The following is a 24,592-nucleotide window of genomic DNA, read 5'->3' on the forward strand; positions in this document are numbered from 1 at the left end:
AGGAAAAAAACAATAATTAACCAGTAACATAAAGTCCTAAAATGTGGATCTAAAAAATGGCATTGGTTTGAGGTAAAGCCTCACGGTTTTTTTGTATGTTGGCCCTCTCTTATGTTTTTCTCACAGAAGTTCTGGTAATATTTCTGGATTTCTCCACGATCATCTTTAGCAAGTACATGTGCTGCTTCAAATTCTTCCTGTGATCATTAAAAACGTAAAGCTAAATGTGAATCAATCAAAGAATACATCAAGCTATAAGAGATAAATAATATGAAGATAACTCCATAATGTCTGAATTATTGCACATTTCTTTCTGGTGATTCATTGTCATCAACTTCATATAACGTAGGAAATTTGAAATTAGGACACCACTATATGAAATATTAATAGGAAAAAAGTAACGTAACTATGAAATATCACATTTTACTCTTATTTACAGAACTTAAGGTGACATTAAGTCATCAATGAGTTGATTGATAAACAAATTAAGCATTGCCTAGCTCATAGGATGAGATGATAAGGATCTATAACATGGGGGATAATAAATTGAAATATGAGAATAACATTATTATTTTTAACTCCGATTATCGCCGTACTCGAGTCAAACGTTGGACTAAACAAAGACTGTAAGTTGTGTCCTTCGGAACAAACACTACCTTAACTGATGAATTTTATACATTCTGATTTGAGAATAAGACTCGGGATTGTGGAACTTCAATTTACTTCAGCCATTAAAAGAAAGTAAATGGAGTTTGGTTAAGTTTCACCTAGAATACACTTTTAAGTCTTCTTTGGATTTCTAGATATTGCATCGATGAATTTCAAAACCAACTTAAGTATAATAGACCCACCTTTTGAAGTCTATGTAGTAAATACGTCTTAAACTGCCGAACACCCCGTCCGCTTGAAGTTGGATCCATTCGGTGAGCCTTCTCAAATGCATGGAAGCGACCTAAGAGAAGTATTTACGAAAATAAAATAAAAAAAGAAGAAGAACGAGTTAACTTCTGAACATACTATCTAAGCAATCAATAATAAGAATTTATACACGGGCAATTCTTTTGCATTGTTTCAAGTTTAAAAAAATCCAGATACAAAAGATTAAAATTGCCTGTGTCTATATCAGATTTCTTATTCTGAGAAGTAGCAACAAAAATCAAAGAAGAGGTAGAAGAGAACATAAACTGTAAGAGAGGGTAAACATGACAGTTAGGAATGAGAAAATCGGATGTATTGCGACTTTACCAGAATTTTCTCACAAAAAAAAAAGTTCATTTTCCAGATATACATGGATTGAAGTCCAACTATTTACATTCTGCGGTGGCATCAAGGACTTACATGAGAAAAACTTGAAATTGGATAGCAATTAATGACTTAGAAAACTAGCAAACCCTACATCTTCATCGAGGGGATATGTAGCAGGAACAGAGCAGATTTTTCCCTTTGAAAAAGAGAGTAGAAACAACTCAGTTGTAATCCCTCTATGCATTATATTAAGTTCATAAATGAAATAACCAAATATTGTTTTCTTGACTAAAAGAAAAGAACAGCACGGAACATTATGGTATGGATATGTCAGATGATAATTTCTTCAAACTACGAAAAACCTGATTGTGAATGTTATAAGTATGCAGTACAATTATCTAACAAGATAGATGCAGTCACAAAGATCATCTTGGATGGCAATCAAAAGAACATAAAATATCAGTCAATTATCGAAGCCACAGAGTATATTAAAGTTCCTTAAAGTAGGAAAAATTTTGAAAACTGCTAAAAAAGATCAGACAGTCATACTTCCTACAATATGCTTCAACTGCACAGCAACTTAATGGAAAATAGTCTCAAAACCACAAAAGAACGAGCAAACTATCTGTGCTCATACTATGGTGAGAATTTGCAAACTATCCGTATTCAAACTATGGCAAGAATCACTCTACCACGTCATTTAACCCCAAAGGTTTGCATAGATTTTATGGCATCCAACTTTCCTCAAATCCAAGACATCAATTAAGTATTTAGATAACAATTATTTGATTGGTTTGTGCCGACAATAGATGAAACACTACAATCCTAACAAACCAGACGACAAATCAAATGAAAATACAGTACGCGTGCAAGTGTGTCAAACTTCAATATATACTCGATCTTACAGAGATAAGCAACACGGGGGTTCTCTGGCTCAATCTCATTGGCCACACGCAGGATAGGGGCAATGAAATCAAGAGATGACGGCACAGTCTCACTGTCCACGGCGGTGTTCTCATCACCGGCCTCCACCGTGGAGGCCATTTTTGTCATCCTCCTCGACAAAGATCTTTGCAGGCCCACATCTTTGGTCCCACTTGAACTCGCCATATTAACACGCTACAAGTAAAAATCTTCTCTTTTTCTTCTTTTTCCTTCTGAAACTTACTGAACCATCAAAACCCGTTTGAATTTCCCCGGATAAAGCGTAAAAGAACATGTTAATTGGTGTGTGTATAATATATACACAAAATAAAGAAAGGGGTACACAGAGATGGATACTTTGGAGCAGCGGTGGGGCAAAATCTTTATTTTTCCTAATGGGTTTCTCTAAGAAGAAGAAAAGAATGTAGGAAGGGACGGTGTGTGAAGAAATCTGTCCGATTCGTTGTCAGGGGTGCTTTACACTTTGCTTTAGTCATGTTTAAGTGGGGAGCAAGTGGGGTATCGCTCGCTTTTAAACTTCGTTTGAATCATGTGTGTGAATCGCACTTTAGTTTGTGACTTTGGTAAGAGGAATTTGAAATTCTGAGGGAGAATCTCACGACTTTATCACCATTTTTACTACATTTTTTTCTCCTCCTCTTAACAGTTCATGGATCAAAAGTTTATCAGTAATTAATAATAAAAAAATTTCAACCCGTCGTTTCGACCCACTTAAATTTGTTGTTAGATTGGGTCAATAGACGGACACAATCCGAATTAACAGCTCTAATAAAAAAAATACTTGATTTGAACAAGAAAGAGCGATATTCGAGCTTGAAAGAGAATAAAAAGGGGGAAATTAAGACAATACTGACTTATTCATTTTATTTATTATACAATCATACAATAAAATTTTGTCTTCCAAATATAATATACAAGTCATACCAAAGTTAACGGATTGATTGACTAAATAATATCTCACTTAGAGATGTAAATGAACCAAATCGTCTGCGAGCTATTCGAAGTTCGGTTCGATAAAAAACTCGTTTGAGTTCGTTTGTTAATCATATCAAACCAAACTCGAGCTCGATCTCGAGCTCGAAAATTTAATCAAACCAAGCTCAAGCCTAAGGATATTCGGCTCGTGAGTTCGCAAACATGTTTGATAATAGGCTCGCAAACATGTTCGATAATAAGCTCGAGCTCGGCTTGTTTAGGTGGCTCATAAGCTCGAGCTCGCCTCGTTTAGGTGGCTCGTAAGCTCGAATTTGGCTCATTTGTTAAGTTGACAAATAAAAAAAATATTAATACTAATATCAATGGAAGTAATTGAACACAAAACATAGTTGAAAAAAAGATGAATTTACATCACATAGTCACAATTACATTTTTTTTTTATCTTACTTGCATATCATTATATTAAAATGTTCTTTAAAACATAATAAATTAACAGAAATATATCAACTTATTCTTTTTTTCCCAAAAAATTTACATCACCAAGTCATATACATGTTGAGTAACTTTACAAATTATTATCCTAAAATATTATATTAAATTGAATATAATGAATTTATATTGATTAAAAAATAAAATTTATTTGGAACACATCGAATGGAGTATTAAAGGAGTGAAATTATTGCAATGTTATTTATATGATGATATCAGTGCATGACGAATATTTGTTATCCGATGTTAGATGCATTATTTTGGGATGTTCAATAATCTAATGAATTTATGTTTTTTTAGTTGTTATTTTTGTCGTTTTGGTTATTTATGAATGAATTTATATTTTTATGTCTTATTTAAAATTAATTCATAGATAGATTTAATTTTGAACAAGCTCAAATCAAGCTCAAACTCGAGCTCAATTCTATGCTTTACGAGCTCGAAAACGAGTAGAGCTCAAGCCAGGCTTATTAAACATGATAAACGAGCTGTTAATGAATCAAGCTCAAGCCCGGCTTGATTGACATGATAAACGAGCTTTTAACGAGCCGGTCTCGAGCTTTTTCGAGATTAGTAATTTCAATACAAATCGACCTCGAGCTCGATAATAGAAGCTCGAATCGAGATCGAGCTCGAACAATCTTAAACGAGTCAAGCTCGAGCCTGATACTGTTTGGTTTGGTTTAGATTGTTTACGTCCCTAATCTCACCAATTGAAACTTAACCAAACTCCATTTGATCCAGACTCTGGCGTATATCACCTAGATTTATACAAGTCATACCAAAGTATTTGAAAAAATCATGTACTTTAAATCAATTTATCTTGATAAATTATTTGAAATATGTGAATTTCAAATCCATAGTTTTATTTATTTAAGCAAGTCCAATATTTCTTTGGATGAATTGCGATTGGGCTACATATTGTCGGCCCAACTTAGTAATGTAAGGAAAAAAAAGTAGCTTTACTTTATTTAAATATTTCAAAAAAAAAAAATTATTACTATTATATACATACTATATATCGATCCGGCGGCCAATATGTCAAAATACAAAATATCAAACACATTACTTATAAAATCAAAATCATTTATAGTATATTATCATTGAATTGACTAATTTGTGAATGATACGATATCCAAACGATAAAGAAATTCGATTTGAAAAAGAGAAACAAAACTGAAGGGTTATGATCCTTTTTAAAATGATTATTCTAATAAAAAAAATTAAATTGGACTTAAAATATATTTAATTAAATGCTAGGATCATTAATTGGGGTGATTAAGCTCAAAAAAGATCTCATTAACTCTTAACCCAAACAATCATTTTATATTTGCACGCAGTCTTCGACGTCTCTAACTAACTCTTTACTCGCGACACAAGTGACAATCACACACATTTCTTTTATCGGTTCACAAGAGCGATAATTGCGCATTCAAACTCTACTATCTATTATTCGCCTAGTTTTTCTAATTCAGGTTGTGTAATTATTTGGTGGCATAAAAAACATAATCATTTTCATGATTTTTTAAAAAAATATCTACCGCGTTTTTACTAATAAAAGTATATTCTCCCGAAATATTTTTTTGTGAAAAACCAAAAACAAGACTAAGATGTGCTGATTGTAAGAAATTTTGCACAGATTGCGATTAGTCTTTGGGACTAAAATAACGTGTGAATACACATATATAATATATATATATATATATATATATATAAAATAAAAAAATTGAATATTTTTGTAATTTGACAGGGTATTTTGGATGCATAACAATTTATAATATAATAATATTATTATTATTATTATTTTCCACTTAATTGATGTAATAACATAGGATAGGCGATAAGATCATGCAGTACCTATTGCTGATTAGATCCAACGTACGTACGGATCTGCTTCTCGAAAAACGAGGTTGATCAATAAATAAAACAACGTACACACAGACAGCCAAATTATGAAAAGACCAGCGGACATTGACTTATAATTAATTAGGGTTAGTGGAATAATTATGGATCATCCAATAAGTCATAATTCAATTCACGGGGTTTGCTTTTAACCAACATTTGCGTGCTAACATTAAAATCAGATATTAAATGCATCATTAATTGGCTTTTTTTCCTTCATTTTTTTACTGCCACAACGTCAAATTAATATCACAAAATTATCGATCAATGAGTTCATCAACATTCATCTTCTGTGTATCGAAATAGACGAAAGAATGTCATTTCAGATAATGGAGTACTTGCTCACGTAGTTTTCTTTATGTTAGACAATATAACATACACAAAACTTTTGTGAAACGGTTTTACGAGTCAATTTTGTGAGACACAACTCTTCTGATTTATGTCATTCAAAAATATTATTTATTATTATAAATATGAGAAAAATTGAATATATCATGGATAAAAATAAATTAGATCGTCTTACAAGATACTTACTATATAACGTATTATACAATCAAATAAATTAAAATAACGTTAGACCCAAAATTATAAATTATGTTTGAAAATCAGATTAGTTATCCTGTGTAGGTATGATTGATGCCCTATATAAATGTAACTCCCATCACATGTAATAGTGTTCGTTTCTTCACTTTAAGTTGTGTTGATTTAATGTATGAAGCTGCCGATTTTCTTTATGAATTGGGAAAAAGGCTAATGCGTAGGGCTTGGTTGGAAAATATTGGTTACAACTATTACCTAATTTAATTTAATATAAGTAAGATTGATATATACTACTCAAAGGCTATTTTTTCAGCCTAGTAATGACGATTACATTTTTTGGGTACGCAATGCAATCACTTTAGACTATTTTCGGGGAACACGAAAACTTGTACGAAACATCACATAGATAGATTAATTCATGGGATGTACTTCAAATTCGACTTGACTCATGTAAAATATTATTTTTATATTAAAAGTACTAATTTTCATCTTAAATATGGACCGGATTGATCAATCTCACTGATAAAAATTTATAAAACTATCTCATAAAATACTTCGTGAAATTGTCTAATTGAATACATTTTATCTGGGGATTACGTAAATATAATAATTTTTTTGGGGGAAAGAATAAATACAAATAATTTCAATAAATCCTTGAGAGTCGCGCACAAACTGACTTTTTTTACCGGCCAAGGGACCACAATTTACTGACCAATGATATTAAATACTTTTTTTTTTATAAATTTGAAATAGTGAAATTTTGTATAGTTGGATTATTTTTCTTTTATTCTTTTAATTTTAAATAGCGAAATTTTGTAATAGTCGGATGATTTTTCTTTTAATCTTTGACAAAAACTTGTGTGAGATGGTCTCATGGGTCGTATTTGTGAGACGGATCTCTTATTTGGGTCATCCATGAAAAGTATTACTTTTTATGTTAAGAGTATTATTTTTTATTGTGAATATGAGTAGGGTTGACCCGTCTCACAAGTTATGATCTGTGAGACAGTCTCACATGAGACCCACTCTTAATCTTTTGACATCAGTTTATCATCTGATACTCAATTGAATGCCTTTCTTTTTCCTTTTTTCTTTAGGAATTTCTTTTAATACTCACTGAAAATTTAAGGTTCGGTTACAGCAAGTGATAGCAGTCCAAACGCAAATCTCGAATTTTCTCCAGGCTTGAAATCACGAAGGAGACCGTTAGAAAAGGACCGTGAAAGTGTCCCCACGTAACACCTCCGAAGCTCAAGGCAGAGACTGAGAATATAACGAGAGAGCAGTTAAGAGTGCTGCTAAAAGTCAATATAATGAATGAATGAATTGAACGCTCAAATATGATTTTTATAGGAGAATACATGAGCTTGTTTATAGGACACCTACTTTAGATAGGAATGGGTCGGGGACCCAGAGTCCGGTTTAAGCATGGTCCTTATAGACCTATTCATAAGGTATCACCTTTCTAATGTTATTTCCCTCAAAATTTTGGTGAGTATGTCTCTTGTGTGACGGTATCACGAATCTTTATACGTGAGACGAGTCAACCCTACTGATATTCAAATAAAAAGTAATATTTTTTCATGGATAACCCAAATAAGATATTTGTCTCACAAAATACGACCCGCAAGACCGTCTCATACAAGTTTTCGCCAATTTTGATAATAATTTACAAGTTTGGTACATTGAGTGGGACAGATAGGATATTTTATCTCTCTAAATTAAAATTTTGTTAGATAGTATAAGTTAAAATATTAATAATGGAAGTTCTATTTTTAAAATCTCTTTATTTTAACACAAAATGTATAAATTCTTGTCGATGAATCTCTTGTATTTGCTTGGGAAATTTGAACCTACCATAAACCTAAATACAAATACGAGGTAATGAGCAAAATAACATCGGTCAAACGTTTTTTAAAAAACAATAACATTCTCATATTTAGTTGAAAACATTCAAATACATATTTGAGGATGATCATCTTTCAAAAATAAAATTTGACCAAAGTTATTCTCCGATTTCTTAGAAAATACGAACATCACATGATAGATATTCATATTTAAATACACTATTTTTTGTACGCACATATAATGCCAACCACATTCAAACCCTGTCTGTTTAGTTCAAATAAAATGTCTTCACAATTTTGTGTTCACGACTTTTATCAAACACTATTCAAGATTTGCAACTGAGATATTTTCACCATGCACTACGGGCAATTTAAGTGATATTTTAATATCACATTATACAAATTTTATTAAAATAATATTCATTTCGATATATAAATAATTAATTTACAATTTTGGACAGCTTGTTAAAAACAAACTGATAGAAATAAATTTTACGTTGAATTATTACCAGATTCGATTTTTTATCGATGAGAAAAACTTCTCCTACTCATCTCCATCTGCACTCTCGATTTTACAAATATGGAGGATCATTATAGAGTTCAAAATAGAGAATAATATACATTATAAAAATGTCTTCATCAAAAATTGCAAAGGAGTCCTTGATAGGATCGGTTATAATGTTTAGAAGGAGATTGAATAAATATTAGACACAAACAGCTTCTTTAAATTTAATTTAGTCGGATTGACAACTGAATTATATATTCTCGATTACCAATGTCAGTTGACTAACAAATATGTGCGGAAAGAAGTCAAACCGACATATTAGAGCAAATCAATGTAAACATTATGATAAACTGAAAGAGAAAAGTATGAAAGTTTGTTTTTGGATGTTCGGAGAACTTGAGCTCATATGTCATTCATTCTTCTTTTCAGAAGGCTTGCGCTAGAAGGCTTTGGATAATACAAGTAATTTGCAAAATCTCAGTTCAGTTTGGACTTAAACACTGTTAAATTAAAACTCATAGTACACCTCAATTGAATGAATAAATGTATACAAATTATTATCAAATACAATGAATTGTAATAATGTGTTATCCTGACGCTTAATGATTCTCGGTGATCGGGTACAATTCATTGTAAAATGTGCACGACTGAGTATTTCCTCGACTAATTGACTTGGTAAACCAATAAATTTTAGTCTGCCTTAGTTTAGTCTCGACTTAGTCCAATCTAGTTAATTTAGTTCAATTTAACACAATTCAATTTTGCCTTAAAATTTGTTTTACATCAAAATCTTAATTGATTTAACAATCTTTTCGTATTTTTTTTAAAAAATGATCCATTTCATATTTTTTTACTTTTGAATTTTTCATTAATTTTAGTGCTAACTTTTGTTTATCTGTTTTAAATTTATTTGAATTTTTTTATTGTTATCATGTATTAATTGTAATTTTACTAAAGTGAAAAATTGTTGTATTTTGCGACATTTAGAAGATATGACTTAAAGAATGATTTTGAATAGAAAATGAAAAATAAAAGATATAAATTGGAGATGGTCTGATCGAGGGATCAACATGATAGATACCGTATCAACATAAGTTTATGGATCATTGTATTATGTATTATATGATAAAATACACACAAGCTTATATCCATTGCTATATATTTGTTTCAAAATTAACAATTGATTTTTTTATCTACACTTTCTAACATTATTTCATAAAATATTTCACTAAAAAATGAAGTACGAAATAAATTATTTTTATACAAACTTGATTTAACTCAATCAACTATTTTAACATTAATGCTGATGTAACCATAAATTTTTGATTTAAAATTTTATGTCGAACTTGAGTTAATTAATATATGAAGATCTTAATATACAAGTCACAAATATCTATATTATTAATTAAAGTTAAATAACCTAAGTTAGTCATACGATGGTGAAACGTTTTTTAAAATTTCAAAAAAAAATCCCTCATATTTTATTAAATATAAAATATATTACATATTTAATTAAATACTCACCAAGTTAAATAACCTAAATTAGTCATATGATGATAAAACGTTTTTTAAAATTTCAGAAACATCCCTCATGTTTTCTTAAATATAAAATATTTTACATATTTAATTAAATATTCACCGACTCTTATTCATTTTTTATCCGAATTAAGGCAAAAACTTGTGTGAGTCGGTCTCACGGATTGTATCTTATGAGACGTATATCTTATTTGGGTCATCCATGAAAAAAAATTACTTTTTATGCTAAGAGTATTACTTTTTATTGTGAATATCGGTAGCGTTGACCCGTCTTACAGATTAAGATTCGTGAGACCGTCTCACGAGAGACCTACTCTCAAATTAAACTAAATCATTTCTTTTCAATTTCACACCCAATATTAACAAACAATCACATAAGATATCTACTTTCGGATTTATTGTTACTTTTTATATATGCAACACTTGTTCATAGACTACTATTATCATATTAAATAGTAGGTTTTTTGTGATACGGTCTCCCGAATTTTGATCTACGAGACGAGTCAACCCTACCGATATTCACAATAAAAAAAGTAACACTGTTAGCATAAAAAACAATACTTTTAGCATAAAAAGTAACATTTTTTAATGAATGACTTAAATAAGAGATCTGTATCACAAAAACGACTCGTGAGACCGTCTCACACAAGTTTTTGCTCATATTAAATTAGCATTCTCACCAACCAAATTATATATATATACATAATAAGTAGGTCTTTTGTGAGACGGTCTCACGAATATTTATCTGCGAGACGGGTAAACCCTACCAATATTCACAATAAAAAGTAATACTTTTAACATAAAAAATAATATTTTTTCATGGATGACTCAAATAAAAGATCCATCTCACATAAGTTTTTGCCATATATAATATATATATGTGGAAAATTTGAAGGGATAACATTGAACAAACTTCATTTTTAAAAAACTAATTTTCCAAAATATATTTGATCGTTATCAAATACGAAGATAATTTTAAAAAAAATATATATTTGATCAAAATTATTTTACTAATTATTCGATATTATTTAAATGGTGTATTATTTATATAAAAATAATCATAATGCTTTCCTATGAATTGAAGGACAAGTTAGTATATTCACCGACAAATCCTTACGTATGTTTGGATTTAAAAGTTCTGATGTGGTTGAAAACATAATATCTGATACTATATATTTATGATCAACTCATTTTATAAATCTCATGTATTGTTAGATAAATTTGAAAAATTGTCAGACAAAACTAGATAATCAACTCACGTTTTGTTTAAAAAAAGACAAAAACTTGTGTGAGACGGTCTCACGGATGGTATTTGTGAGACATGTCTCTTATTTGGGTCATCCATGCAGAAGTATTACTTTTTATGCTAAGAATATTACTTTTTATTGTGAATATAGGTAGAGTTGATCCGTCTCACGGATCATCCGTCTCACAGATTATGATCCGTGAGACGTCTCACATGAGACCCACTTTTAAAAAAAATATAACACCAAATACCGTGTTTTCGGTAAAAAAGATGATCCAAATCCCAGTTGTTTTCCCTCCTTCCTAGTAAAGTGGACAGTTTTCATTCCATGTCCTTTTACTTTGTCTGTAAATTTTTATTTTACTCACTCAACGGTTATAAATGCAGTCTACGCTATACAGCGAATAATTATTGTCTGACTCTCTCTCTCTCTCCCGTCAGGTTTCCTCCATTGTAAACCAAGCTTCCTCTCCAGCATTTTTGATGTACCTCTTTGCCCCGCATTCACACAATGCCAACTGAGGTTTCACCTAACTCTGCCTTTATTAGCCAATTCTGAACCGAACTCGATAATTTTTTCCACCGTCGAAGTTGAGATATCTCCGCTTTTAAAGATTGGTTTTCTTGTCTGCCATTGTTTGAGAAATTTTGGTTTGGTGTTCACATTTTTTTATGTTTATTTTCTTGAAAAAATGCACTTTGGCCCACTGCCGTTACGGGTTTTTGACTTCTAAACTACTCTTCTTTTAGCTTAGTTAGCTCGACTTTCTTTGTGGGGTGCTACTTCTTTCTTTCTTTCTTTTTTTTTTTTTAATTTTCATTTCTCGCTTGGGTTCTTTGGTAGGTTTTTTTTTTTTTTTTTTTTTTTTTTATATTTCATCTATACATTTGTTGTCTATCTATGTTCATCGACCCCCGTCGACAAAAGCAAGGGCCTTTTAACTGGGTTGTTTCTCAAAGTAGAAGATCAAGGGGTGTTAAATTCAGATCACTTGCGAAGGTGAGATTTTACTCGTTTTATCTGTTGAATTTATACCGCTTTATTCCTGTGGCTTACTTACGCTGCCTGCCTCACGAGTCACACTTTTTTTATTTTGCTATTATCACCCTCTTAAGATTTTGATTTAGGATGGGATTTATTCACTGAATGCTGCTGGTTGAAGGGCTGAGAATGCTCCCTTTTATCTTCCTTCTAAAATGCTCTGAGAAGCGGACATGGAATTCAGGCATGAATAAATTAAATATAACATTTGAGATTTTTTCTCGCACCCAGGTGGCTCGCCCCTGGTTATAAATCTTTGTTTGTGTGATAATTTTGGCATTGCCTAGTTTGATCCAAAAATGGTTTCTATTGATTGATAGAACGGTGGATAAATAGTTCTTCTTGGTTAGTGATGCTGCTTTGTTCATGTTATTTTTGCTTCCCAACTCGTGACTCCTCCGGGATTAACAAAGCAATGATTAGGATTCTTGTGATTATTAATGTATCTTCCAATTTTGGATGTTTTCTTTTTGACCTGACACGTTTCTGGGATCCAGGATTGAATTGGTCATCTTTTTTGTCCAGTACCAAGAGTAAAAGCAAGATTTGTTCATTGCATCTGGTTTGAAGAAAATGTCAACTGGAAGTTTAAGCACCGAGTTATCAAAGAAATACGGGGGCCTGAAACTATGGGTTTTGATTTGTGTGTGTATGGGTGCCTTTATAATACTAATTCTAGGAATATTATCTGTATGGGGCATGTTTACTAAAAAATCTCGAAAGACCTCAGAAAAATTTTCACTCTCTCAAATCCCTAATGTCTCGAAAGAAATCAAAGTTGACAAAGTTGGGAATCGAAGTGTGAATGATCACACCGAGAGTTTATTATTGACCATTGATGACAAAGCGAGTGATAAGAAAACGGAGAAGATGTTAGTTCATTTAAGTAGGAGTAAATCAAGTGATGGTGATAATATCAGCCAATGCAGTTCATTTATCATCATGAAAGGGCCTTTAGTTCTCAATCAGGGGAGGAAGGAAGTTCTGGGAATGCCCGCAAACTATCTTCATTTTCTTATGGTCTTGCTATGGCATCTCCTTTAGTTGGCTTGCCGGAAACATCTCATCTTGGATGGGGCCACTGGTTCACACTCAGGGATCTCGAAATTGCAACAAATCGCTTCTCATCTGAGTATATTATTGGAGAAGGTGGATATGGGATTGTTTATCGAGGGAAACTGGTTAATGGGTCTGAAGTCGCAGTTAAGAAACTTCTTAACAATCTGTAAGTATCCATTTTCTGTTTCCAACATTTCTAGAACTTGTCCCATTTTATCAGCGAGGCTTGTATGCTTACTTTTTATGGTTGAAATGAAATGGGAATTTTCTTCCAGTGGCCAAGCGGAGAAAGAATTTAGGGTCGAAGTAGAGGCTATTGGCCATGTTCGACACAAGAATCTTGTGCGGCTTCTTGGCTATTGCATAGAAGGAGTTCACAGGTAAGCTTCTTTGCTAGTGTAGTTCTGAAACTAAATTTTAAATGCTATATGTTTGATATTTATGTTGCAATTAAGTGCAATTATAATATTTTTTTTCCGGTTTTCCGGTGGACTCGTGTATTCTACTCGAACTTTAATTACTCGAGTTTAAATTTTCCTTCTATGCAGAATGTTGGTATATGAGTATGTCAACAAAGGCAACCTGGAACAGTGGCTTCGCGGGTCTATGAAACAACATGGTACTTTTACATGGGAAGCCCGCATGAAAGTTCTTCTTGGTACAGCGAAGGCGTAAGTAGATTTAGATTTTAACAATAAACTACTCGTTCATGTGATTCAGTTTGCTGATATGCAAGCAACCATCTTTGACAAAAGTAAACAGTGTGACATATTTCAATTTTCACGGATGGGTTGTAAGATTCAGATAAATAACACAATTGGACATTTGCTACTCGTAGCCGTATTTATTCTCATATTACATGCGCTTTTGACTTTCAAGGGTCTCTATTCAGAAATATCTCAATTTGGTTTTGCAGGCTGGCTTATTTGCATGAAGCTATCGAACCGAAAGTTGTTCACCGTGACATAAAATCTAGTAACATCTTGATCGACGATAAGTTCAATGCTAAGGTTTCTGATTTTGGATTGGCTAAGCTCTTGGGATCTGGAGAAAGCCATATAACAACAAGAGTTATGGGAACATTTGGGTATTCACTTCTGCACCCTCGCTTAAAAATATCCCCACTATATCTGTTGTTTCATTTGTTGTAAGTTGTGACATTAATACCTACCTCCGTGAATTTTAGTTATGTCGCTCCCGAGTATGCAAATACTGGCTTGTTGAATGAAAAGAGTGACGTTTATAGTTTTGGTGTTCTGCTACTAGAAGCTGTCACTGGAAGAGATCCAGTGGATTATGGACGTCCAGCAAATGAGGTACTTTTTCTATTTTCTTTCTGGTTTGGTTACTTAATATTCCTTGGTAACCGGGGAGGGGAAACACACTTGAATATATGAATTGTGACCAAGAAATCGATCACGTTCCTGTTAACCCACCGAGCTTGTGCATTTGGCAGGTTAATCTTGTTGAGTGGCTCAAAATGATGGTTGGGAACCGGAAAGCCGAGGAAGTTGTGGATCCTGTTCTCGAAGTTAGGCCCACAACCCGTTCTTTGAAACGTGCCCTTTTGGTTGCTCTTAGGTGTGTCGACCCTGATTCAGAGAAACGCCCCAAAATGAGTCAGGTGGTTCAAATGCTTGAAACTGAGGAGTTCCCTTATCGTGAGGTGAGATTCAATCCCCACCTCTTTCAAACTTGTTATGCTAGTAGGACTTTGTCTTTTTATTTGTTCAAGCTGTATCTCTTTAAGCTCGAAGTGCTTAAAATATTTGATATGGTGAGTCTGAGTGTGCTAAACTAGTAAGATGCAAACCCAATGTCAATTAATCGACTAGTAAACGACTAAAGTTTCCTTTCTTGCAGGATCGAAGGAGCAGAAAAACCAGAACAACAAGCATGGAAATCGAATCCATGAAGGAAAGTTCCAATTCTGTTGAGATGGAAGTCAAGGTTTGTCAATCACAGAGTCATTCTTCGGAGACAAACAACTGATAATCTCTGCTCAACCACTAGTTTGGGGGTAAAAGAATTGATTTTCATCCTTAGATGTGTAGATACTTTAGTGACCAACCCGTCCCTACACGAATAACCTTTTCAAAGTTTGATTTTTGAAATAATCTTGAATCACAGAGAGCGGTGACGTGAACAACAAACTATTGCCTCGTGTGTCATTGGAAACTTTTTCACATCTATATGTGCCCCTGTTTTTGGACCAATTGGGTGTCATTGATAACTTAACAATCACCATTTTAGTTCATCTCATGTACTCTGCTCGATCTTCTACAGGAAAGTAGGGAGACTTCCACCACTTTCTTTGATACTTGGAGGTTTTTTAGGCAATGCAGGACCCGGTTTTGTAATTTAACGGAGCAGTTGTACTCTATCTGTATGATATTTAGGCTGTTTACGGAAACAAATGTGATAAATTCATCGTTCTTAAGACCAACCACCACTACAAGAGTAATTACTGCAGAACATGGCAAAAAAAGAAAAGAAAAGAAAAGAAAAGAAAAGAATTTTTTTTTTTGGAAGAAAAGGAAGAACATTGCATGTGAATAAAAGTCGAAGGCCCATGAGTTATTGGTTAAATTTATTTTAACTTGTACGGTCGCACAAGTTGGAGCATATTTAGCCACGTCAACGGATCAGCTTTTATTTAATATTGTTTTTTTAAAAAATAAAATGTGCTATATTTAGGATAATATTCTGAGTGGTATGATTGAAAACAAACCGAATGTATCGAAAATTTTCGATACGATATGACATCGATATTGAAATTTTATGTATATATCCAAGTATATATATAAATTATATATATATAATAATTTTAAATAATAAAGTTAATTTTTTAAAAATATAAAGTATTTTTGGTATAAACCCAAAATCTCGGTATATCGTAGCATTTCAATATAATTTGTATGTTAATTATACATACCAAAAATTTCGATATTCGGTATCGTAATTTTCGATATAATATATAATGTGTTTTTTTGTTACGATACGGTATACCACCCATACTGAAGAATAAAAATTCTATTAGACGATCTCACGTTATATACGTGAGACAGGTTGACAAAGTCCATATTCACAACAACAAAAAAACCATTTTTGACATAAAAAAGTAACATTTTTCATAGTTTGAGTCGGGTTGAATATTCGTCTAACAAAATTAGACCGTAAAACAATAGTTTTTGTATACCTTAAACCACATCTAAGCATTTTAGTAGTTTCTGTTAGGGCTCAAATATATATATAAGAATTAATGAATCTAGCATTAGGACAGCGCCCCCATATGGTAAGTGGGTGCTGCAACGAGGATAATACAAGCACACTGTGTATCAATGAAACATAGCTTCGCATTCTCAAATAAAAACTAGAATATTTAATTGTGGAAAAAATATTCCCAATATGATTGTATTTTATATCTAAACTATTGAATATAAAATACTAAAATTTGAATTAAAAATATTCATTATAGATAGTTGGACTTTCGGGTCAAGTAAATAAGATCCCGAGCACCCGAATCCGATCGGATAGAAAAAGTCGGGTAGTTTGGGTATTTTGTTGTGGTCGGGTATTATAATTTAATTAAAATAAATTTTGTGTTACTTTAGTTATATATTTTAGTTGATGATGCTAATACACTAATATTTTTGTATTTTTAAATTATATTTCAATTAACAACAAACTATAGACTTAGTTTAGTAAAATTTTTATAATTTATTTTAAAAGAGCAAAATAATTCGATTATTTTAGATATGGTATAAAATATAAAACTTGAAACCCGAATCACCTGACCCTAAAATTTATATATACTATTAATATTAAACAAATTTATAAAAAGTTTAAAATGAAATTTAAATAGTTCCAGTATGATAATAAGTAAAAAAAAAAAATCATAATTGTTTAAACAATAAATCGATTTTTAAATATAAATTTTCGATTTTAATACTCAGTTCCTATGTAAAAACGGTAGTTTATGGAGAAGAAATGATACTGCATTGTGGCGGCGCGTTTGCTCGATGTCGATGGCGACCTGCTTCGCGCGCTGGGACTGTGTGCTTAGTTTCTCCAGAGAAGCTTCGGCAACAACTCGATAATCTTCACATGGAGGCTGACGCTACAAGAACAAAAGGTCTTTATCTTTCTTAATTATTTCAACCATTTGTCATCTCTTTTCTTTGGTGGATTATTTTATGTATTTGGTAATTGGATTTTACTTAATGAATTAGGAATTGTTGTTTTGACATTCAGGTTTCTAATGTTAGGTGAATTTTGATTTATTTAGTCTGTAAGTTCACAAAGTTCGTAGCTTTGTCGGGAGAATTGAAGCCAGAAGTTTAGCTGAGTTCGAGTTAGTGTATTTTACATGTGAAGCTTACAATTATTTCTGCCCCGCCCTGGGATTATTGAATTTGTGGCATCCGAATTGACTATGATTAGTACCCAACCCATGTTAATAGACAAGAGGGAGAACAAAAAAGATTTGAATACAAACGATTAACATGATATGTATTATCTAAATATAGATGGGGATATAATAGGATATAGATAACAATGACGCCACTTAGTGGGATAAAGGAGGCTTCTGTGCTGTTGTTGCTCTGAATTTACCATCGTGTATTCTTTAAATTTTTGTACCTGATGAAATGGACATGGCTAAATTTTTTGCTAAATCTTAGGTGTATATGATTATATTTAATAAGGATGACCACGAGTTATCCATATAATGTAAGAGATTTGCAAGAGTGTATCTTCCTCTAGTTTTACATTTTATGGTCAAATCATTTTCTTCTGGTCGGAAGGTATCAAGAAGTTCATGGATTGTGATCACTGAGATATTCAGTGGAGTGAGTTGTAAGGGGGTTTGGGGAGTGCTTGCAGTTTAAACTTAATTTATTCCATGAAATTGTTTCGATAATGAGCGATTTGCATTTCATGGCATTCTTAATATATTTGTGAAGCAGCTTCCAACCTGGCTGAGAGTACTAACTGGTTGATGTTTTCAGCAAGTAATGCCAGGTCGAGACTCATGCGGTTGAGTGAAGCGGCAGAGAAATTCAGACGGCAAGCAGCTATTAGTGTCCAAACTGGAAAGGAAGATGATGCTAGGAAGCTGCTATTTCAAAAAAAGCAAGTCATGCAGGCTATGGAGAAGTTGAAGAGTCGCATTGAGTTACTTGATGAGCTTTCGTCGAAACTGAATGAGGTATAGCCACTTTCATATATTCAACTGTGGGTTTTTTTCTGAAGCTGAAATTGCTTAACGTATGTTCTGCTTTCAAATTGATGAACTAGCATGCATTTTGAACTGTTTACAACTAATCGAACTGTAAAAAAAAATATAAATGGACTGAATAGAATTATTTTCCAAAAATCTAGATGTAATCCTTGAGATGATACAACAGCCTTTACTCATTGATCATGTATAGAACTTCATCTCAATCCATTCATTAGTAATGAAAAAAATAAAATATTCCAAGAAAATGACTATGGGTACCAAAAGCTTGGGCTACAATGGTAACGTGTTTGTTTCAAGATAAATACGTTTCCATTTCTTTTAACTGTTTGCAGTGATGTTATCATGGTATATTTACTGATAAAACTTTCTTCTTCTTTTTTTCATTCTATATTTTTACAATTGGAGAAAAAATAATTTATCATGGAATATATGTTATGAAAAGTTAAACTTATATATCTATAATCTGAAAGGAAATGGTCGGTGATGGTTGCCAAAAAGGTATGTAAGTTTTACATCTTTGTAGCCAACTAATTAGTTCTTCATAGATTTGGTCTGAGTCACCAAGTGTAAGAGTTGGAAAAAGGTTTGGCCCAAGAGCATTTACTTCAGTTACAAGAGAGAACAAAACATTTATTTTCATTGATCCGTGGAAGCTTTTAGGATTGTTACTTCTAAAGCTTGACGTTTTAGGATCAAAAATTTTCTTGAACCTTCAATAATTTATTTTCCGAATAAAAATAAACCAAGATAGACGTATCCCTTCTTTCCTTTATAACAGTTCTAGTCAAGGAAGGTTTTAGAAAAATGCTGAATTCTGATATCTTGGTTGCGGGAGAAAACGACTGTTTTTTCAGGCAATTTCTGTGAAAGAAAGTCTACTGATTGGAAACATTGCTTTGGATATCGAAGTTAATGAAACAGAGCCATCTAGTCCTATTCGGATTATAATCCCTAAAGAGGCCAATCTTAACAATTCATATGAAAATCAACTCTCTGAGTTGGATCAGCTGAAATTTGGTGAGCATCAGGAAGTACTAGTTGTTACAGAGAGTGAGTCAAGTGGGGAAGACTTCAACAACACATCATCTTTCAGTCCAATAGGCGGGAACAATTCAAATACAATGCAGCATTTGAGAGAATTCTCTTCATTCGAAGACTTCATGAAACACATAGATCAAAAGCTGCACGAAACTGAGGAACAACTCGAAATATTTGTAAGTGTTTCCTCCTTACTTTTAGAAAGCAAGAAGAAGCCAGAATACTCGAAGGTGCAGCATGCAACTGGTATTCTTGAGTGTGTGCGTAACACTAGAGAAAGGTAAATAATATTCGAACACTAACCTCTAAGTATATTTCCATCGTGTTCTTACTTATGTTGACAGTTGATTTCCCAGCGTTGTTATATTTGCAGGATTGCTTCGATCATTCAATTAAAAACGAGTTCAAGCGAAACCTTGAGAGAATGACATGATGGTGGGGGAAAAGCTGCAACTTGTTTCTGCAGGTGAAACTAGTCTAGTGTATAACAAACAAAGAGTATATTCATTCTCTTTTCTTGTATTGTTATCGGTATTATATTTTCATGTCCCATATATTTAGTTTTATACATGTTTTCACACAGATTAAGAAAATTATTAAAAAAATAAGTTTCACAATTAAATTTCTCATTTTAGCTTTATGTAATGAATGTTTTAATATGATAAAAATAATGTTGGAGTTAATTAATGTATTTAGTGATAGCGGATGAGTGATTAAAAAATAGAGAGAATAAAACTAAAAACTGGACTATGTTGTGAAAAAGTAAAAATTTATGGTAACAAGTAAAAATCTCAAACTCTCAAAATTTACCAAACTACACACTTTATAATATTTTTCTCTCTACTCAATTGTGATTTTCTTCACAAATGAGAGATCTATTTATAGAGTTTCATTACACATAATCCAAAAATAAAATACATCATTACCTACATCATCACACACAAATTTCTAACTTTACAACTCTTATTTTCAACATTTAAATATTCAACTATTACTTTTTCCATATTAAAATATATTATTTCAACACTCCCCCTTGTGATGATGATCATGATACGATGATGTCTTCATTACGTGTTTTGTACTGCCTCGTTAAAAACCTTACTTGGAAAAACCCATTGGGATAAAAACCATAGTAAGGGAAAAAGAGTGCAGTCACGTAAACTCCCCCTGATGTTGACATGAACAATTCTTCACAAATTTCGTAGATTGCGCATCCCAATATTATATATGTGATTTCTGAATATTGACGTAGGAAGTGCCTTTGTGAAGAGATCTGATGAGTTTTCACTTGATTGAATGTGACGAACATCAATACATTTATTTTTCTCAAGCTCCTTGGTGAATGCGAAGAACTTAGGAGGAATATGTTTAGTTCTGTCGCTTTTTATGTATCATTCTTTCATTTGAGCAACACATGCAGCATTATCTTCATATAGTATCACAGGCTTCTCATCGAATGATAATCCGCATGAAATTTGGATATGTTGGGTCATTGATTTTAACCACACACATTCACGACTTGCTTCATGTAGTGCAATAATCTCGGCATGATTTGATGAAGTTGTTACGAGCGTTTGTTTCTGTGAACGCCAAGATATTGCAGTGCCTCCACGAGTAAATACATATCCAGTTTGGGAACGTGCCTTGTGTGGATCAGATAAGTATCCAGCATCGGCATAACCAATTATACTTGGATTAGCATCTTTTGAATACAAAAGTCCCAAGTCTGTCGTTCCTCGTAGATAACGGAATATATGTTTAATTCCGTTCCAGTGTCTCTTTGTTGGATATGAGCTAAATCTTGCCAACAGAGTCACGGCAAAAGATATATCAGGCCTTGTACAATTTGTAAGGTACATAAAGACACCGATGGCACTTAGATATGGTACTTCTGGACCAAGAATATCTTCATCATCTTCACATGGACGGAATGGATCATTTTCTATGTTTAATGATCTAACAACCATTGGAGTACTTAAAGGATTTGCTTTATCCATATTAAAACGTTTAAGGATCTTTTCTGTATAATTTGTCTGGTGAACAAACATTCCACATTTTTTTTGTTCAATTTGTAAACCCAGACAATACTTGATTTTTCCAAGATCCTTCATTTCAAATTCTTCCTTCAAGTATGACACAACTTCTTGAATTTCCTTATTCGTTCTAATGATGTTTAAATCATCAACATATACAGCAATAATTACACATCCGGATGTTGTTTTCTTAATGAAAACACAAGGGCATATTGAATTATTTACATATCCCTTTTTCATCAAGTGATCACTTGGTCGATTATACCACATTCGACCTGATTGCTTTAACCCATATAATGATCTTTGTAATTTCACAGAATAACATTCCCTGGGTTTTGAACTTTGTGCTTCAGGCATCTTAAATCCTTCAGGGATTTTCATATATATATTACTATCAAGTGATCCATATAAGTAAGCTGTAACAACATCCATAAGACGCATTTCTAAATTTTCAGATACCGCCAAGCTAATCAAATACCGAAACGTAATTGCATCCATCACAGGAGAATACGTTTCTTCATAATCAATTCCAGGCCTTTGAGAAAAACCTTGTGCAACAAGTCGAGCTTTATATCTTACTATTTCATTTTTCTCATTTCGCTTTCGAATAAAAACCCATTTGTATCCAACAGGTTTTACACCTTCAGGTGTAAGGACTATAGGTCCAAAAACATTACGTTTATTTAGCGAATCCAATTCAACCTGGATGGCTTCTTTCCATTTTATCCAGTCCTGCCGATTTTTATATTCACCAAAAGATTTTGGTTCATGATCTTCATTATCATTTATGATGTCGATTGCCACATTATAAGAAAATATATTATCAATTTCATCTATATCTTTTCGGTTCCATATTTTTCCAGTATTAATGTAATTGATAGAGATTTCATGATTCTCGTCAGTTTGTGGTTCTGACAGAACATTTGCATCATCATGTGTTTCTTCAGGAACATCATTCTCTATTTTGTGATCATCTTGTGTTTCTTCAGAAACATCATTCTTTATTTTGTGATCATCGTGTTTCTCTATGAATTTTCTTTTTCGAGGATTTTTATCCTTAGAACCGACTGGCCTTCCACGCTTCAGGCGTTTAATGACATCATGAGTATCTTCCATTTGTTTCTTTGGAATTTCAATTCGAGCAGGGGCATTTGCAGCATGTACATATGATTTAGTTACCCCTTTTGTGTCTGCAAATGCATATGGAATTTGATTTGCTATTCTTTGCAAGTGTACAATTTGTTGTACATCTTTTTCACATTGTTTTGTTCTTGGATCCAGATGTAATAATGATGATACATACCATGTAATTTCTTTTTCGGTATGTTTTTGTTCTCCCCCTAACATTGGGAAGATTTCCTCATTAAAATGACAATCAGCAAAACGTGCTGTGAACACGTCGCCTGTCTGAGGTTCAAGATATCGAATGATTGATGGACTATCATAACCGATATAAATTCCAACCTTTCTTTGAGGTCCCATTTTCTTTCGTTGCGGTGGTGCAATAGGCACATACACCATACATCCAAAAATTCTCACATGAGAAATGTCTGGTTCTTTACCAAATGCAAGCTGCAATGGGGAGTATTTATGATATGCACTTGGTCTGATGCGAATTAATGAAGCAGCATGTAAAATTGCATGTCCTCATATAGAAATAGGGAGCTTTGTTTTCATAATCATTGGTCTAGCGATCATTTGCAGACGTTTAATCAATGATTCAGCCAATCCATTCTGTGTATGTACATGAGCAACATGATGCTCAACAATGATTCCCATAGACATACAATAATCATTGAAAGTCTGGGAAGTAAATTCACCAGCATTATCAAGTCTAATTTTCTTGATTGTATAATAGGGAAATTGATTCCTCAATTTTATTATTTGAGCAAGTAATCTTGCAAATGCAACATTTCGAATTGACAATAAACATACATATGACCATCTGCTGGAGGCATCAATCAATACCATAAAGTATCTGAATGGTCCACATGGTGGATGGATTGGTCCACAAATATCACCCTGAATACGTTCAAGAAACATTGGTGATTCAGTTTGGATTTTGACTGCTGATGGTCTTATAATAAGTTTTCCAAGAGAACATGCTTTACATTGAAACTTATTATTCTGAAAGATCTTCTTGTCTTTCAGTGGATGACCATGTGTATTTTCTATAATTCTTCGCATCATTGTTGAACCAGGATGTCTCAATCGATCATGCCAATTGGTTAATATCGAAGAATTATCAACTACCATGTTTGATTCAATGGGACTTATATGTGTATAATGCAATCCAGTAGGGAGCATTGGTAGTTTTTCAATCACATATTTCTTTCCTGATTTATATGTGATAAGACACATATATTTCTCATTCCCTTCATTCATTGTTTGAGTATCATACCCATGGGAATATATATCATTAAAACTCAACAAATTTCTTTTCGATTGTGGTGAATATAAAGCATCATTGATAAAAAATTTTGTACCATTAGGTAACAAAAATTGTGCTTTACCACATCCTTTAATCAAGTCTACAGGACCTGATATTGTGTTCACCGTTGATTTTGTTGGTTTTAGTTCCAAGAAATATCTTTTATCTCGGAGGATAGTGTGCGTTGTACCACTATCGGGTATGCAAACTTCAGCTTTGCTCATAGAATTTTCCATATTTGAACTTCAAAAAAATATGCAATGAAATAAATTACTGACAATATATATTTAAATATAACACATATCATAATTATACAATAAAATATTATTCTATGAATACATGAAAAATAAATTATTATACATTTATATTCTACCATTATATTGTTCATTTTCAGAAAAATCATTGAGAAAATCTGCAGCATCAAAATTGTTCATTTCTATCCCACCAACATGTTGATCATTTCCAGAGAAATCATTCATAAAATCATCAGCATCAAAATGAGTTGAATCACTCAAACGCTCACAGCGTTCAGTGAAGTTGGTCTCCTTTTCTTTCC

General features: G+C 32.6%; 3 protein-coding genes across 4 annotated transcripts in view; 2 read left to right on the plus strand and 1 right to left on the minus strand.

Moving 5' to 3' along the window:
• LOC140838536 (callose synthase 7-like) overlaps positions 1–2,749 on the minus strand; it is a 34,879-nt gene extending 32,130 nt beyond the window's left edge. Inside the window, exons 1-3 of one of the 2 annotated variants that reach the window (XM_073204920.1) lie at positions 2,151–2,749; positions 852–952; positions 85–197 (exon numbers count right to left, since the gene is read on the minus strand). In XM_073204920.1, coding sequence (XP_073061021.1) covers positions 85–197; positions 852–952; positions 2,151–2,355 — 419 coding nt within the window. In that variant the 5' untranslated portion in view covers positions 2,356–2,749. The remainder of the gene's footprint in view (positions 1–84; positions 198–851; positions 953–2,150) is intronic. The other variant, XM_073204921.1, reaches the window with a different exon arrangement.
• An 8,848-nt stretch (positions 2,750–11,597) lies between these two features.
• Positions 11,598–15,549, plus strand: LOC140838537 (probable receptor-like protein kinase At2g42960). Its single transcript, XM_073204922.1, is given in 9 exon segments — positions 11,598–12,191; positions 12,731–13,167; positions 13,170–13,458; positions 13,568–13,672; positions 13,841–13,963; positions 14,209–14,379; positions 14,479–14,608; positions 14,749–14,958; positions 15,156–15,549. Coding segments are annotated over 8 exon segments (1,518 nt in total). The 5' UTR covers positions 11,598–12,191; positions 12,731–12,806; the 3' UTR covers positions 15,285–15,549.
• Positions 15,550–17,259: 1,710 nt separating this feature from the next.
• Positions 17,260–20,176, plus strand: LOC140838538 (uncharacterized). The gene is made up of 4 exons (XM_073204923.1): positions 17,260–17,427; positions 18,302–18,501; positions 19,389–19,852; positions 19,946–20,176. Exons 1-4 carry the CDS (start codon positions 17,283–17,285, stop codon positions 19,998–20,000), a joined length of 864 nt encoding a protein of 287 aa, XP_073061024.1. The 5' UTR covers positions 17,260–17,282; the 3' UTR covers positions 20,001–20,176.
• Positions 20,177–24,592: the final 4,416 nt, after the last annotated feature.

Source organism: Primulina eburnea, chromosome 8, assembly GCF_022965805.1.
Source record: "Primulina eburnea isolate SZY01 chromosome 8, ASM2296580v1, whole genome shotgun sequence".
In the NCBI taxonomy this organism is placed as follows: domain Eukaryota; kingdom Viridiplantae; phylum Streptophyta; class Magnoliopsida; order Lamiales; family Gesneriaceae; genus Primulina; species Primulina eburnea.

Excerpts from the sequence above, each read along its gene's own strand:
- LOC140838538 (XM_073204923.1), top strand. The coding sequence starts at position 17,283 with ATGATACTGCATTGTGGCGGCGCGTTTGCTCGATGTCGATGGCGACCT. Across the intron at positions 17,428-18,301 it reads TGACGCTACAAGAACAAAAG|CAAGTAATGCCAGGTCGAGA; the intron begins GTCTTTATCTTT and ends TGATGTTTTCAG. Across the intron at positions 19,853-19,945 it reads GTGCGTAACACTAGAGAAAG|GATTGCTTCGATCATTCAAT; the intron begins GTAAATAATATT and ends TTATATTTGCAG.